General features: G+C 47.5%; 1 protein-coding gene across 3 annotated transcripts in view; it reads right to left on the bottom strand.

Moving 5' to 3' along the window:
- Positions 1-5,678: 5,678 nt before the first annotated feature.
- SGK1 (serum/glucocorticoid regulated kinase 1) overlaps positions 5,679-13,570 on the bottom strand; it is a 106,734-nt gene continuing 98,842 nt past the window's right edge. Inside the window, exons 1-12 of one of the 3 annotated variants that reach the window (XM_058566240.1) lie at positions 12,074-12,385; positions 11,089-11,164; positions 10,564-10,639; positions 10,042-10,146; positions 9,854-9,937; positions 9,605-9,736; positions 9,225-9,337; positions 8,758-8,881; positions 8,215-8,310; positions 7,572-7,727; positions 7,374-7,463; positions 5,699-6,960 (exon numbers count right to left, since the gene is read on the bottom strand). In XM_058566240.1, the coding sequence (XP_058422223.1) occupies positions 6,793-6,960; positions 7,374-7,463; positions 7,572-7,727; positions 8,215-8,310; positions 8,758-8,881; positions 9,225-9,337; positions 9,605-9,736; positions 9,854-9,937; positions 10,042-10,146; positions 10,564-10,639; positions 11,089-11,164; positions 12,074-12,182 (1,329 nt within the window). In that variant the 5' untranslated portion in view covers positions 12,183-12,385 and the 3' untranslated portion in view covers positions 5,699-6,792. Of the gene's footprint in view, positions 6,961-7,373; positions 7,464-7,571; positions 7,728-8,214; positions 8,311-8,757; positions 8,882-9,224; positions 9,338-9,604; positions 9,737-9,853; positions 9,938-10,041; positions 10,147-10,563; positions 10,640-11,088; positions 11,165-11,308; positions 11,436-12,073; positions 12,386-13,570 lie in introns of those variants that run through there. The other 2 variants (XM_058566241.1, XM_058566242.1) reach the window with 2 other exon arrangements.

Here is a 13,570-nt window from a genome sequence, read left to right as displayed (position 1 = left end):
GGTCTGGTGGGGGTGATGACTTTATGATGCTACATTAGGAGCCAATGACTAGTCAAAGTGGCAGTAAAATAATGTTGAGCAGAATGGCATTAAAGTTATCCAGATATGAACAAATTGGCAGCCATACATCTGTTTTATATATATGTATGTAAAGTGACACAATGTCTTTATGCTTATGACCCTTGGTCTGCTGTTCACCTGAAGGGATTATCTGCAAGTACATTTTCTCATGAACAGTCCGTACTTCATATATTTGTCACAGCATTGTCATCATGCCTGCCCTGGTACACTAGGTGGAGCACAGAACAGACAACACAGAAAGGAGAAAACCAAGAACCCTGCCCGTCAGAGTCTGTGGTTTCCAGGGTATCCACACACACAAACATATCTGTCTGAACACAGTGTGATAGGTAAACACTAAGTACACAGTAAGGATTGCTCCTCATCTTGCTACTCACGTCCTTCACAGAAAAGATGTGGAGAAAACATATATAAATTAAATGTGTTCTCATATAGCAAGGTGGCAGGGGCCAGAAAAGACCAGGAAAGGTCATGTGTAAGTCAAAAGTGAAGTCTCGACAATAATAATTGAGTTTTTGGTTTTGGTGATGGGTTAATGATTTTCATGCCATATGATAAAAATATTTAAATAATTTCTCCAGTTGGGCTTAATTAATTTGGATGAGTATGTGTTTATTAATAGAGGCGTTGTTCTGAGTAACAACAGGTAAAATTGAACATCACTGTGCTCCTAAATCAAGGTTGGAAGCCTACGGAAGAGGATTTTAGGAATTTTTGATGGATGAGGTGAGAAATTTCTTAACAGAATAGAGATTGACTACCGTGTGTAACATCTTGCCTGGCCTATTACACTGATTGATTATTGATCAGCTGATTTGTTATGTCCTGGGGATGTTGAAGAAACAGGTGAGCAGGCGGTCTTTGTCCTAGAAGCTATTATTGCAGCTGTGACAACCACTTCAACAAGTAAGTCAATTACATTAAAGAAATAAACTACATTAAATGTGCCTTGCTTGGGATTCCTCCTTCTTCTCCCTCTGTACCCAATAACTCACCGAGCCCCATTTGTTTGAGGCCTTCAAATGATCTCTTCTTGGGATTAAGAGGAACAAACTTCCAGTTAGAAAATAAATAAGTCACGAGGATGTACTGTACAGCGTAGGGAACACAGTCAATAATATCGCAATAACTTTGTATGGTGACAGATGGTTACTAGACTTGCCCTGGTGGTGATTTCGTAATCTATATAGATGTCGAATCACTAGGTTGTACACCTGAAACCAATAGAAGATTGTCTGTCAACTAAACTTCTACAAAAAAAAAAAAAGAACCTAGCCATATATCAAGTCAAAAAACCCGCCAAAACCTCTTCTGTCTCCTTTCCCACCACCACCGCTGGGTGACTGTCAGAAGTCCCCTAAGTGACTTCCTTTTTTTTTCTTTATTAATTCCAAAGCTCTCCCCACACTCGTAATTCTTGGCAAGAGTCACCAGAACTCCTTTTGATCACTTCTCTTTCCTCATGGAAAACCTCCAAACGCTTCTTTTAGCTGCCCTGTGAAATCTAAACATCTTTGTGAGACTCTCATGAACATCAATGACAAGGTCCACCTCCCTAGTTAGTCATTCTCCACTGCTTCTTGGTCTCTCTTTCTCCTGTACTCTAGCAAGGAGGAGGGGAAACTGAGAAAGACGATGAGTGGGGAAAGAAGAAATTAGTGAGCTTTCTTCGAATTCCAGTTCCTCTGACCTTGTCTCACAGATAGGGTGAAAAGATGGGCGCTGGCCGCATCGTCCCTGAGGACATTGAAGTAAGGAGAGGTTTGCCCAAGTCACCACTTGCCCAAAGCTAGAAGGACGATAGGAAGAGCTGAGATTCTGAACTGGGTCCGTCTGAGGCTGTTCCTCATCCTCATATCCCATCCATTGTGCTTCTTCGAGTTGTCCCTCACGCCCCCACCCCCACCAGCCAGCACCCGGCTGCCCTTCTTCCTGCCTCACGCTCAAGATCTATTTCCCAAGATGGCCTACCTTGACCCCCCAGATACCCCCAGGCATCTCTCTCTCTTAAACTACCTGAAAACCTAGCCTGTTCCCCTGATCCCCAAATTGAGTAAGATGGTCCTCCTCTGTGTTCCCACAGCATCCTGTGTTTATCATACTACATATTTTTTCATAAACATTTTTATTGATATATAACAAACATAGAGAAAAGTGTATGTATCGTAAGTATATAACTTGAAGAAATATCAAAAAGCATAACCAATCCCCAAATGACCAACCCAATCAAGAAATTACCAGCACCCAGAAGATACCCCCCTCATGTGCCCTCTTGATCAATATCTCTACCCTCCTCCCCTCCCCAAAGGCAGTCATAATCCTGACTTCTACATAGATTCGTTTTGTTTTCCCGCTTTTAAATTTTATTTAAGTCAAATCATGCAGTCTGGTTTCTATGTTTGTTTGTGAGACTTATTCCGTGTTGTTGTGTGTAGCAATGATTTGTTCTCATTGTAGTATAGTATTCCATTATATTTATTCATTTTATTAATCATATTTATTCGTTTTGTTGTTGGTGGACATTTTGAATTGTTCCCATTTTGGAGCTAATATAAATACTTCCACTATGAACATTATTGCCAGTTTTTATTGAATATATGTACACTCTTCAGGGTCTGTACCATGGAGTAGAACTACTGGGTCATCAGTTATAAATATGTCCATCTCTAGTAGATAGTGCCAACAGTTTTCCAAAATGGTTGTACTGCTTTACACTCCCACTGCACTCTCTATTTCCAGCTGTTCCTCATCTTCACCAACAACTGAGAGTGCCTACATTATCATTGCAAGTTCTCTCTCTCTCTCTTTGCCTAGCATGACACCTGGAAGGTTTCTTAGGAAAAGTCTGGTGAAATCAGTAGTGAATGACTAAGAAGCACACAACTGTTTGCTTCTTTACTCTTATTGCCACTTGGCGGGCAGGAGAGCGTAATGGCTACAAGCAAAGTCTTTGGAGCCAGACCAGCATTATTTGACTTCTAACTTCACCACTTACTAACCAGCAAATTCTGTGCTAGTTTCTTCACTTTTGATATCACAGCATTGTTCTGGAGATTAAACAGAGTATGAAGTACTTAGAAAGACATCTGGCCTATAGTCAGAGCTCAACAGTGTTGGCTATTAGTGTCATTATCCAGTCCTCAAGGCCTGCATCCCATTGAACACCCTAGAACTAGTATTGGTTAATAAGAATCTTTGGCATCCTGTCTGTGAAGCTGCTCTAGGCAGCCGGCCCCACAGAGAGCCTCTGGACTTCTGAAGTTCTCTTTACCCCTCATTCACCACGTGTCACACGCCATGGGTGGGTGCCATGTCTGCCCAAGTAGATGGCAAATTCCCTAAGCACAGTGACTGATTTATTTTCACGGTAGCAGTGGTTTTGGAGCCCATTTCAGCTTGGGGGAATCCCGATTGAGTAAGTTCCCCCAAACCCGTATTTGAGCAGATCCACAGCGGGAGAGCTATGGACACATGAATTGTCCTCTTTTGCAACCATCATGCTCAAATGTAGTTTCAAATACTGACAGGGATGTGCCCCACTCCCCTAGATAAAGGACACCCCTGCCCATAGGCTGTTTGACATCAGGGTGCTTTGTAAATATTTGCCCTTTTTTATTGACCCTGTGTTCTTTCTTGACTTCCCTGTTCCAGCCTTGTTCCCTTCCCACCCACTTGTGTTAGATCTAATCTCCTCCCATTTGTGTGACGAGGCCTGGGACTCCTCTGGCACCTTTCCATTCTGGAACAATGCTAATCAGATCTCATGTAGTGATTGACTGTAACTCAGTGAACCAAATTCCTAGCCTTAGAAAATGAATAGGTTTTGTGATCCATGACTGGCCCCTCTGGGCCATCTGTAATTAGATTATAGATTCCCAGCCTGCAGGAACTGTGTTCAAGTAAAAATGTGATTCAAGCACTTTTTGTTCAAGGAGGAATTCTTAACTGTTGTTGATAATGAGAACAAGGGGGAGATAACGCAAAAAATCTCCGTCTGAGCTAGCATCAATCTTCACTAGGAAAATGCAGGTTTAGGCTCTCTTTGTCGCTGTGGTTGATTTTGGCATTTGGATTTGGCGAGGGGCTTTAACACGTAGCTGTCTATAGGGCAGCACAGCACCTGAAATACAGCCCTTGCCCTGGGGCCCACCTTCAACAGAAGTCGTTGACTTGCTTTGATCCCATTCCTTCGGTGGATTACAAGGGAGAAAGACTGAGTGAACCCAAACGCTGTTCAGCCCTTAGAAGCCTTGTCGGGGAGGTGAGATATAAGAGCCACAACAAAAGAGAAAGAGAGCCCAACTTTCCCCAGGGGATTCCCTGTGCAAACTGAGAGGTCAAGGTGGAGGGGGAGCAGTAGGCTTCCAGGTTAAGGCAGCAGCAAGGTAGGAATTTGTGTGAAAGGACTAGAAAAGGGAAAGTCCAAACAATTTGGATGCAAGGTGATCCCCTGCCCCTCTCTCACAGTAAACGCTCCAGTGGGATGAGTTCCAGGAGTGGCCTCTGCACACCAGACCCAGTCTGCTGGCCCCGTGCAGTGCTGGGTGCACACCACCTCAAGAGGCTTCTGGTCCAGGCCAGGGATGTGCTCCTTCCAGATCCTTCTCTGAGCGGCACTGGGCTCAGGTCAGCCCTGGGGACTCTCAGATACCACAAGTCCTGCCAGCTCAGCTTTTTGGGAACATATCCATTTATGACAAAGATCCTCGCCCTTGTTAGCGGCATTCTCCTACACTTCAGACCGTTATCTTGTTTCCATTTCAACAAACTGCTTTACTGGAAGAGTCTGCCTTTTCCATCAGGCTCTGGAAGGGTGGAGGTTTGTCTGCTCTGCTCACTGCTGTATCCCCAGCACTCAGGATAGAGCCTGGCCCAGAGGAGGCCTCAAATGTTTGTCAAAAGAATTACCTGTTACTTCAGACAAGCCAAATGGCAGGATGAGCAGCCAGCTTCACAGGGCAGGCAGTAAACACAGGGAACACGGCTTCATGGCTGCCCTTGCAGACGGGTAAATTGAAAAGGATTGTCTGGATGGATTTATGAATGATGACATCATAAAATGCTGCTAAGAAGATCTGGAACATAAATTGGCTTTAAGACCACCCTCTGCTCCCTGGAGTCAGAAGCCACTGCTATTGCAAGCAAACCACTGAGCTGTAAATTACAGCAGCATTTTCCTGGTTTTAAATTTTAATCTCTTTAGTGCTGTGGAGCCAATCCCGACTCCCAGAAACCCTGAGTACAGCAGAGCAGAACCCTGCCTGATCTTTTTGCACCGTCCTCACCTTTCAGCACTATATCAGACAATGCTCTGCGGCTATTCACAGAGTGTTCATGGCCAGTTTTTTGGAAGTGGGTGGTCAGGTCCTTCTTCCTAGTCTGTCTTGGTCTGGAAGCTGTGTTAAAACCTGTCCACCCTTGGTGACCCTGCTGGTAATTGAAATACTGGTGGCATAGCTTTCAGCATCACAGCAACATGCAGCCACCACAGTGTGACAACTGACCGATGCGGGGTGTGGTTCTCTGACTGGGACATGAAACCAGGCCAAGGTGGTGAGAGCACCAGATCTTAACCGCTAGACCACCAAGGCTGGCCTTCAATTTTAAACAGACTCATTATTGCCCCCTATAACCAAAATATACAAAAGAACACACGACACAATTTATGTAAATATTTTTCAAGGTTTTATTGCAAACCAAAATTGGTTTATCACACACAAAAAGTTGTGTGATGGGGTGGGGGAAAAAATTGTACATATTATAACCAGGTTAATTACAGTACATTAAAATGGTGGTTTACATTACAAATAAGCCTGTAAGTTTAAATATACTAGTGTTATAACCCAATGTACAGACTTTCTTTATACAATACATACAATTATCAGGAACGCAAAAAAAAAAAACACACACACACATAAATAATGCCCATTTTACAGGTGACATTTGAAACAATGAGAACACTAGGCTTTGACTGACAACTGGGGCATTGGTCCATAAAAACCCTTTCTAAAAATAGAAATATTTGTAGCAGCAATGCTTTCTTTAAGCATCTGGATACAAGTCATTGCAAGACCATTTCAATAAATTTTAGTTATTAACTCTATCTTACAAAAAAAAAAGAACAGTCTACACATAAATTTATCTTCCAAATATGGAAGAAACAAACAATGTCCCACATTGTAGTGTCCTGCAAGTGTCACATTGATGCTCATAACTGAATCCGTCTTGATCAAGCACACCACACACACACCATGGTTCACACAGTAAATCCACGAGGGAAGATAAAGAAATGAAATGCTCTGCAATAGGAAAAGCTTTGGAGCTAACACGATCTCATCGGAAAAGGCACGTTTCATAATATTCGCTCTCACGGCCCAGACAGACCTCCAGAAGATCCTGCTTAGAACCACGTCTCCCTTCTAACGAGACTTGCGCATCTGTCTAAGGCGGCCCTCTGATGCTCGGTTCAGAGATAGCACCACGTTGGAAGGAAGAATAAACATGAAAACCTCATGAGCTCAGTGAGAGGAGGATGTGCTCTGCGAAAAGCTTGCAGCATACAGTGTGCAATAAGATTGCCAAGATGTGCAAGTTTTCAGAGATGTGCAAATTCTCTCTGAAGATGTCCTGTCGGCTGGCAGCTCCGCCAAAAGGCTAACTTTAACATTGAAAAACACACATAAAATCCTTCGAAACCACACCTAAGACTGTTCAGAGGAAAGAGTCCATGGGAGGTGCATAGGAGAAGCCCAGGAAGGCCTCGGCAGCCTCCTTGACACTGGCTGTGAGGAGGATGCTGTCCGGGGACCTGCCGATGGAGCTGGGGACCGGCTCTTCGGTGAACTCGGGGTCGAAGTGCCGCAGGTCGCTGGGTCCACTCTGTGGCAGGAAGGAGGAAATACACTCTGTGTCAAGAATTCACATGGATACAGGGCAGGGAAATCCCCACTCAGGCTTTAAATCCTGGGGCTCAGGTCTTTAGGGCACTGTATGGGAACTCCCATTATAATCATCCATTCGACTAACAATACCCAGAGGCCACACACAGTGTAAATAAGGAGATAATGTTCACTTTCTGTCTTTTGGTACTTTAATTCATAAATGTGCTAAAAAATTATGTGAGCTTTGTTGGGACAAAAATTTTACTTTTTCTCTAGGTAAAATAATGAGCTATGAATAAAATATCTGCCGGTTTCTTCCTCGAGGGCCCTCCCCCTCCACCACCACCACCAACTCTCACTTTAAGACATGCCCTTTGGGCCTCCCTAATCTTAGAAGAGAGAGATACTCACCACATTCGGGTTAAAAGGGGGAGTAATTTTCTTATTAATGAGATCATCCCAGTTAATTAGGGAGAAGAAGACGTGGTTCTTAATCTCCATCTGTTGAGAGGAAACACAAGATTAATTTAGACAGACAGAATCCAAGGAGGGCAGTGAGGTCCAGTGTGTGTCCCAGACAGCCCAGGAGAGCAGGAAAAATTGACTCACAAAGTCTTCCTTGGCGCCCAGCCTCTTGGTCCGGTCCTTCTGCAGGAGGCCCTCCAGGAGGTGTCTTGCAGAATTTGTAATATTTGGCTTCAACTGGAGGGGCTTGTTCAGAATGTTGTCGTACATCTCAGCGGTGTTTCGGCTGTAAAAAGGAGGCTGAGAGAAGGGGGAAATTCTTAGACCTCAGTTGGAAATTCTCCATAGTTCTGTATGGAGAACTATGGAGAAGGGACTTGCACTACAATGTATTAAGCTGGATTTGACAGTCTTTCCCTTGATAGGTTTTCTCTGCCCTGGACTTTTTAGCGTCTATTTTGCAACCCTTATCAGCAAGTAGATGCTAACAAGCCATGTTCTCCACCCTCACATAGGTTAAGTGTGATTATCTCTAGTAAAACGTGAATTTACAGAAGAAAAATTCACTCAGTACGAGTTTACCCTAAAACACGTATAAAATAACCAATATGCCTTTCTTATCAGCATTTGATAAGCTGACTGATAAGGGCAAGACACAACGACCAGGCCTGCAGTGGGGCCCGTGTGCCAGCTTAGCCTGGATTGTATGAAGACTACATTCTAGGGAGCGTCGTCAAAGCAGGGGCACTATTCCCCGATTCTACCCGATTCTCAACGTGCTACTCACCAGGCCGTAGAGCATCTCGTACAGGACGGCGCCCAGGCACCACCAGTCCACGGTCCTGTCGTAAGGCTGTTTATGAAGCACCTCAGGCGCGAGATACTGAAAGACAGAGCAGGAAAAGAGAGTTCAGAGCTCGTGACACCAGGCAATCCCAGGACCAGGCAGGCACTTTGAAAGGGCTGAGACCCAGGTCCACTTGGAGGGTATATCTCCTGAGATTACTTCCTGATGAACTGCTGGACTTGGAGGCTGACTGGCCCTTATGTGCACTGACATTCTGGAAGCTACTGGGCTCCCAGTAGGTATCTCATCTGGGGATTTAGAAATCTTTTAGGACGTGTATCTTGCAAACATCTAGTTTTAATTAAGGCAACATGAGGCCTTGGAATTTCTCATGCTGCACCACACAGCAAAGGTATTTTACTTGCACTGAATTGGACTAAGAAATCTCTGAGAACCGTTCACTCTTTTGTAGTTGAAAGCATCATTGCACTTCTCTCTTTTGGAAGGAGGGGGTGGACTGCCCCAAATCGAGAGCGCTCCTACCTCAGGCGTGCCACAGAAGGTGGACGTCGTGCCGTTGTGCTCAATGTTCTCTTTGCAGAGCCCAAAGTCAGTGAGGACAATGTGTCCCTGTGAATCTAGCAAAATATTCTCTGGTTTTAAGTCTCTGTGAAAAAATGAAGACAAAAGTAGTGGCATAAGTTAACTTCACTTCCTAAGAAATCCTCTGTAAAGATAACTGCTAGGGGTATTACAAGCATCTGAAACTCACTGTAGTTGTACAGCGAATAAAACAAGGCGCCCTTCTTCTGCTAATCTATTCTGGATTAGGCACCATCCTAGCTGGCTAGGGCTCTGGTGGCATGGAGCCAAGGCAGCTCATATGCTGGGAGAGCTGGTTTTAGACGACCAAGTTGTACATAAATACAAATTATTTTAAGGCCCTGTCAAAGGCTACGGCTGTCTCCTTTACACCCAGGAAGGGTAGCCTTAAGAGCTCCTCGGCTCACCTATAAACGATGTTCAGGGAGTGCAGGTAACCCAAGGCACTGGCTATTTCAGCAGCATAGAAACGAGCCCGTGGTTCCAGGAAGCAGCGCTCCCTCTGGAGATGGTAAAACAGCTACGGGAGACAGAACAGAGTTAGTCTGGGTTGCCAAAGCCTGATAACAACACATTTAATTAGTCTCGACATATATAGCTAAAGAGAACAATGGCAGGAAGTGGCCCTAAATAGTCTATTAACTATCTGAAACCTGGCAGGTTAAAGCAAATGCTAATTCTGGTAACTTTTCCCCCCTAAGTATCTTTTACAAACTTTCTTCTCAAACCAAAACCAAGCAGGCTGTGCGCAGACACCCAAGGGGCGGCTCAAATTCCCTCTGCTCACCTCTCCACCATTAATGTAGTCTAGGACGAAGTACAGTTTGTCAGCAGTCTGGAAAGAGAAGTGAAGGCCCACCAGGAAAGGGTGTTTCACATTCTTCAGGAGAACATTCCGCTCCGACATAATATGCTTTTCCTAGAAGAAGGATAATTAAGATTTAGTGGCAAATTTCAATTTGGCACTAAACTTCCAAGGTCAAACTCTTCAATGAATGTCTATCTCTAACCCCCACCCATCAAGCACCTCTCCTACCTCCTTCTTCTTCAGGATCGCCTTCTTCTGTAAAACCTTGACTGCATAGAAGACTTCTTCTGCTTTGTGTCTGGCCAGAAGAACCTGAAATTTCAATTAAAACATCATTTTGCTTTCCACATTCAGGGAGAATGCAAAATGAGTGCATGAAAGACTATAAATAATGAAGTCTTCAGATTTGAAATTACCTTTCCAAAACTGCCCTTCCCAATCACTTTCAAGAAGTGAAAGTCAGATGGTTTAGCATGAGGGTTGGATGACGGGCCAAGGTTGATTTGCTGAGAAGGACTTGGCTGGAAAAGAAAATGTTTTCTTTTAATATCCTTCCTTCAAAGGAAGACACTGATAATAAAGTAGAGGTAATGTAAAAGATGTGACATCTGCAAGTAACTGAGGCAAGTCACCACACATCTATAAACACATTCAAAAGTATTTTTCATCCATATATGTTAATATTTCAAATGAATAAGGAAACTATATGCCATCATGTTGTTGTAAGCAGATAAAACTTGTATGCAATATGCCTTTTAAAATACTCCACTGACTCAACACTTAAGTGCTTCTGTCACTTGTCATGCCATGAACTAACGAGGCATTCCTGCCTTGATGCTAATTTCTAGAAATGCTATTCTAATTCATCAATGTAGGAATACGAACTGACTCATTTACAGGATTCCTCCACAGAGGCATCACAAACAGAGAATACTTACCGGAGGAGAAGGGTTGGCATTCATAAGCTCAGGCTCCTGAGGTTGGGAGATTTTCAAAATGGACTGAACTTCAGGGCTGCAGAGAAGAAAGGAGCCACTTAGAATCTCTCAACTCGCCACAAGGGGGCACACCAACACCAATAGTGAGTTTCTGGCTCAACTTTTCCCCCAGAACTGAGTGTTTAAACTAAAAACACCCAAATAAATTACTCAGTTAAAGGAAAAACAGCCAGAGAAAATAATAAACCCGGTTAAATACAGAGATGAGGGTTGTTCTTTAAGGAGAGAGGGGGTGAATTACGCAAACATGAAAATTTCATCTTACAATTAGAACAAGTCAAATCAGCACATTCACTTTAGTGTTTAAAATGTTTTAAATACATTAGAACTTAAAGAGAAAAGGGATCCTCACACCCGGGGCAGTCTTTGGCTTTCTGATTAACACGCTGATGAGAACGTGTCTTTACTGCTGGTAAGTAAACTGAACTATACTAATTTTTACTGCCCCAATCCCCCCAAACTTACTGTTTGCATGCATAGGAGTTATTGGCAATCTTCTGAATGAAGTCGTTCAGGCCCATCCTCCTCTGTTTCATGAAAGCTGTGAATTAGAGAAGAGAAATAAACAGACGTTTAGACGGCTTAGTCACATCCGATGCCACAAAGACTCATGTGATCAAGGACCTAAAAAAATTTCCACTTCGCGTGTCCACGAACAGAAGCGCGGCGTGACGCGCACACTCACCGATGAGGATTGCAACCATGCCCCTCATTCTGGAGTAAGTGAGGGTGCCCCTGGCAGCCTCGGTTTTCACCGTCATCGCCACACACAGAGCGCAGGGGACGTTAGCGACGGGAGACGCGCTCAGCCAGGACTGCGCTCGGGCCGCGCCGCCCGCCTTATAAGCGCTGCCCGGCGAGGGGGCGGGGCCCGCGCGACAGCGAGGCAGCGGCGCTGCCGACCCCGCCCCGGCCCCGCCCCCAGCTCGTCCGGCCCCGCCCCCAGCTCGTCCGGCCCCGCCCCTCGCCGCGAGGCTCGGCTGGTGGCGGTGCGCCGGGTGGTGCGGCCCCCGGCGGGAGGGCGACCCGGGGCGCGGGCGGGGGGCGCGGGGCCGCGCTGAGCCTCCCTCGGCTCCCGGGCCGCAGAGGAGCAGTCGCGGGCGGAGGGGCGGGGAGGGAGGGAGTCCGCGGTAATTTTCCAGTTCTCCCATTGATTCCGCCCTGCGAGGCTCTCCAAGTCGCAGCCTCGCGGCGCTCCCCGCCCGGCGCGCGGCCACCGGGGGGCTCCGTGCCGGCTCTGACTCTCCGGCCCTCCCTTCGGAGTCCCCCGGCCCGGCGCCGACCCCTCCCCGACTTCCCGCGGCGCCTCCCCAGCCCCCGCGCGGCCGGGGTCCCTCCCGGGGCAGGCGGCCCGCGCCCCGACCTCCGGGCCCCGCGCCCGCCCCGGCCCCCTCCCGCCGCCCCAGCACGGCCGGAGCGCGCAGCCCCGCCCGAGCCGCAGCCCGCTCACCCAGCCCGGTCAGCAGCAGGGACTCGCTCCGCTTCTGCGCCTCGGCCCTCTTCTTGGGGCGCGGCCGCAGCAGGGACTCGAGCCGGGCCCGCGCCAGCGCGCCCTGCATCTCCGCGAGCGCAGCGCCGCCGGCGGGCGAGGGCGCCGGAGCTCTGAGCAGCCTTGAAGGAGCCGCCGTGACTCAGGCCGGCAAGATTTCCTGCCGAGTCCCAAAACAAACAAACGGCCCTTGTGCGCGGCCCGGCCGCTTCCGAAAACGCCTTTTTTGTGCTTTTGGCCAAAGCCAAGCAAGGCTGAAAAATCCCAGAACTTGGAAGAGGAGGAAGGAAGGAAAGAAAGAGGGAAGGGGGAGGGAGAGGTCAGGAATGTGCAGGGGAGGGGGCGGAAATAAAAGTCGTCTCTGCACTGAAGGGAAAGAAGGACAATCTACATTTTGCATTTTTTTCCCCTAAAGTAATCTCTGAGAACATTCTGCCCGTTTCGCATGTAATTTTCTTCCTTGCATTTTAATCCCCGCCATGCCAAGGACACGTGAGGAAGTGGCGAGTCGGGGAGCGGTGGCCGCGCGCAGGGGCGACCCGGAGTGACCCCGGGGCGGCGCGGGGGCCCCGATTCCCTGTGCCACCTGAAAACTCCGCAAGGTCGCCTTACATCGTCCTCAAACCCCTTAGTGTCATCGTCTTCCCTGCCCCTCCTCCGGTCTATTTCAGGGCTGACCCGGGAGTCTCCTTACGGTTTTACACCTCGTTCTTTCCGTAAGTCCCAGATACACTGACTCGGTAACTCCTGGAAGACCAGCCGGGACCCTGCGCCCGGGAAGGCGAGGAGGGAGGAGGCTCCGCAGAGCCCGCCGCCAGGAGCCGCCGGGAGCTGCAGTCCGCCCGCCGCGCCAGGACCGGCGCCAGCGCTGGGGAGCCGCGAGCAGGCGACGGGGCCGGGAGCGGGGGACGCCTGCGAGTTACTAGGATTTGCAGGGCCCGGTACCTGGCGCTGGCTGGTGCTGTCTGCGGTGGCTGCCCTGTCATGACCCCTTGCTGCCAAGGGCCCTGCCATGTTAGAGCAGCCTCCTGGGGCTGACACACTCCGAATACCGGCCAAACCAGGAATAGTCTGGGGAACGGTTTTTCTTCGGTCCTGGACACCGATTTGTTTTGCAGGCACAACCACCTCATTTGCCCTAAGATGATCTGTGGTCCCAACTGCTCCTTGGTTTACTCTGTTAGCACAGCCCCAAACCGGGTGAAGGGAACACATCTCTCTCCTGGAAAGAGGCTGGGAAGTTTTGCTCAGCACCCACTCTTTAAAAAGTATTTATTGTTGCCTGAAATTGATGCTCTAACCTAAAGCAAGGTTTAGGAAACTCCAAATCACAGTCACTGGCCCATTTCTGCTTCCTCTTGCATGGATTCTTCATAGAATATGACTTTCTTATTGGCAGTGCCCCGCACATCCCACATTCCACTTCAACTAGCCTAGCCCAGCCCAGCCCTGCTCCCA

Source organism: Diceros bicornis, chromosome 23 (assembly GCF_020826845.1).
Source record: "Diceros bicornis minor isolate mBicDic1 chromosome 23, mDicBic1.mat.cur, whole genome shotgun sequence".
Classification (NCBI taxonomy): Eukaryota; Metazoa; Chordata; class Mammalia; order Perissodactyla; family Rhinocerotidae; genus Diceros; species Diceros bicornis.
Note: the sequence above shows the minus strand (reverse complement) of the source record. Positions and strands in the feature narration are given on the sequence as shown.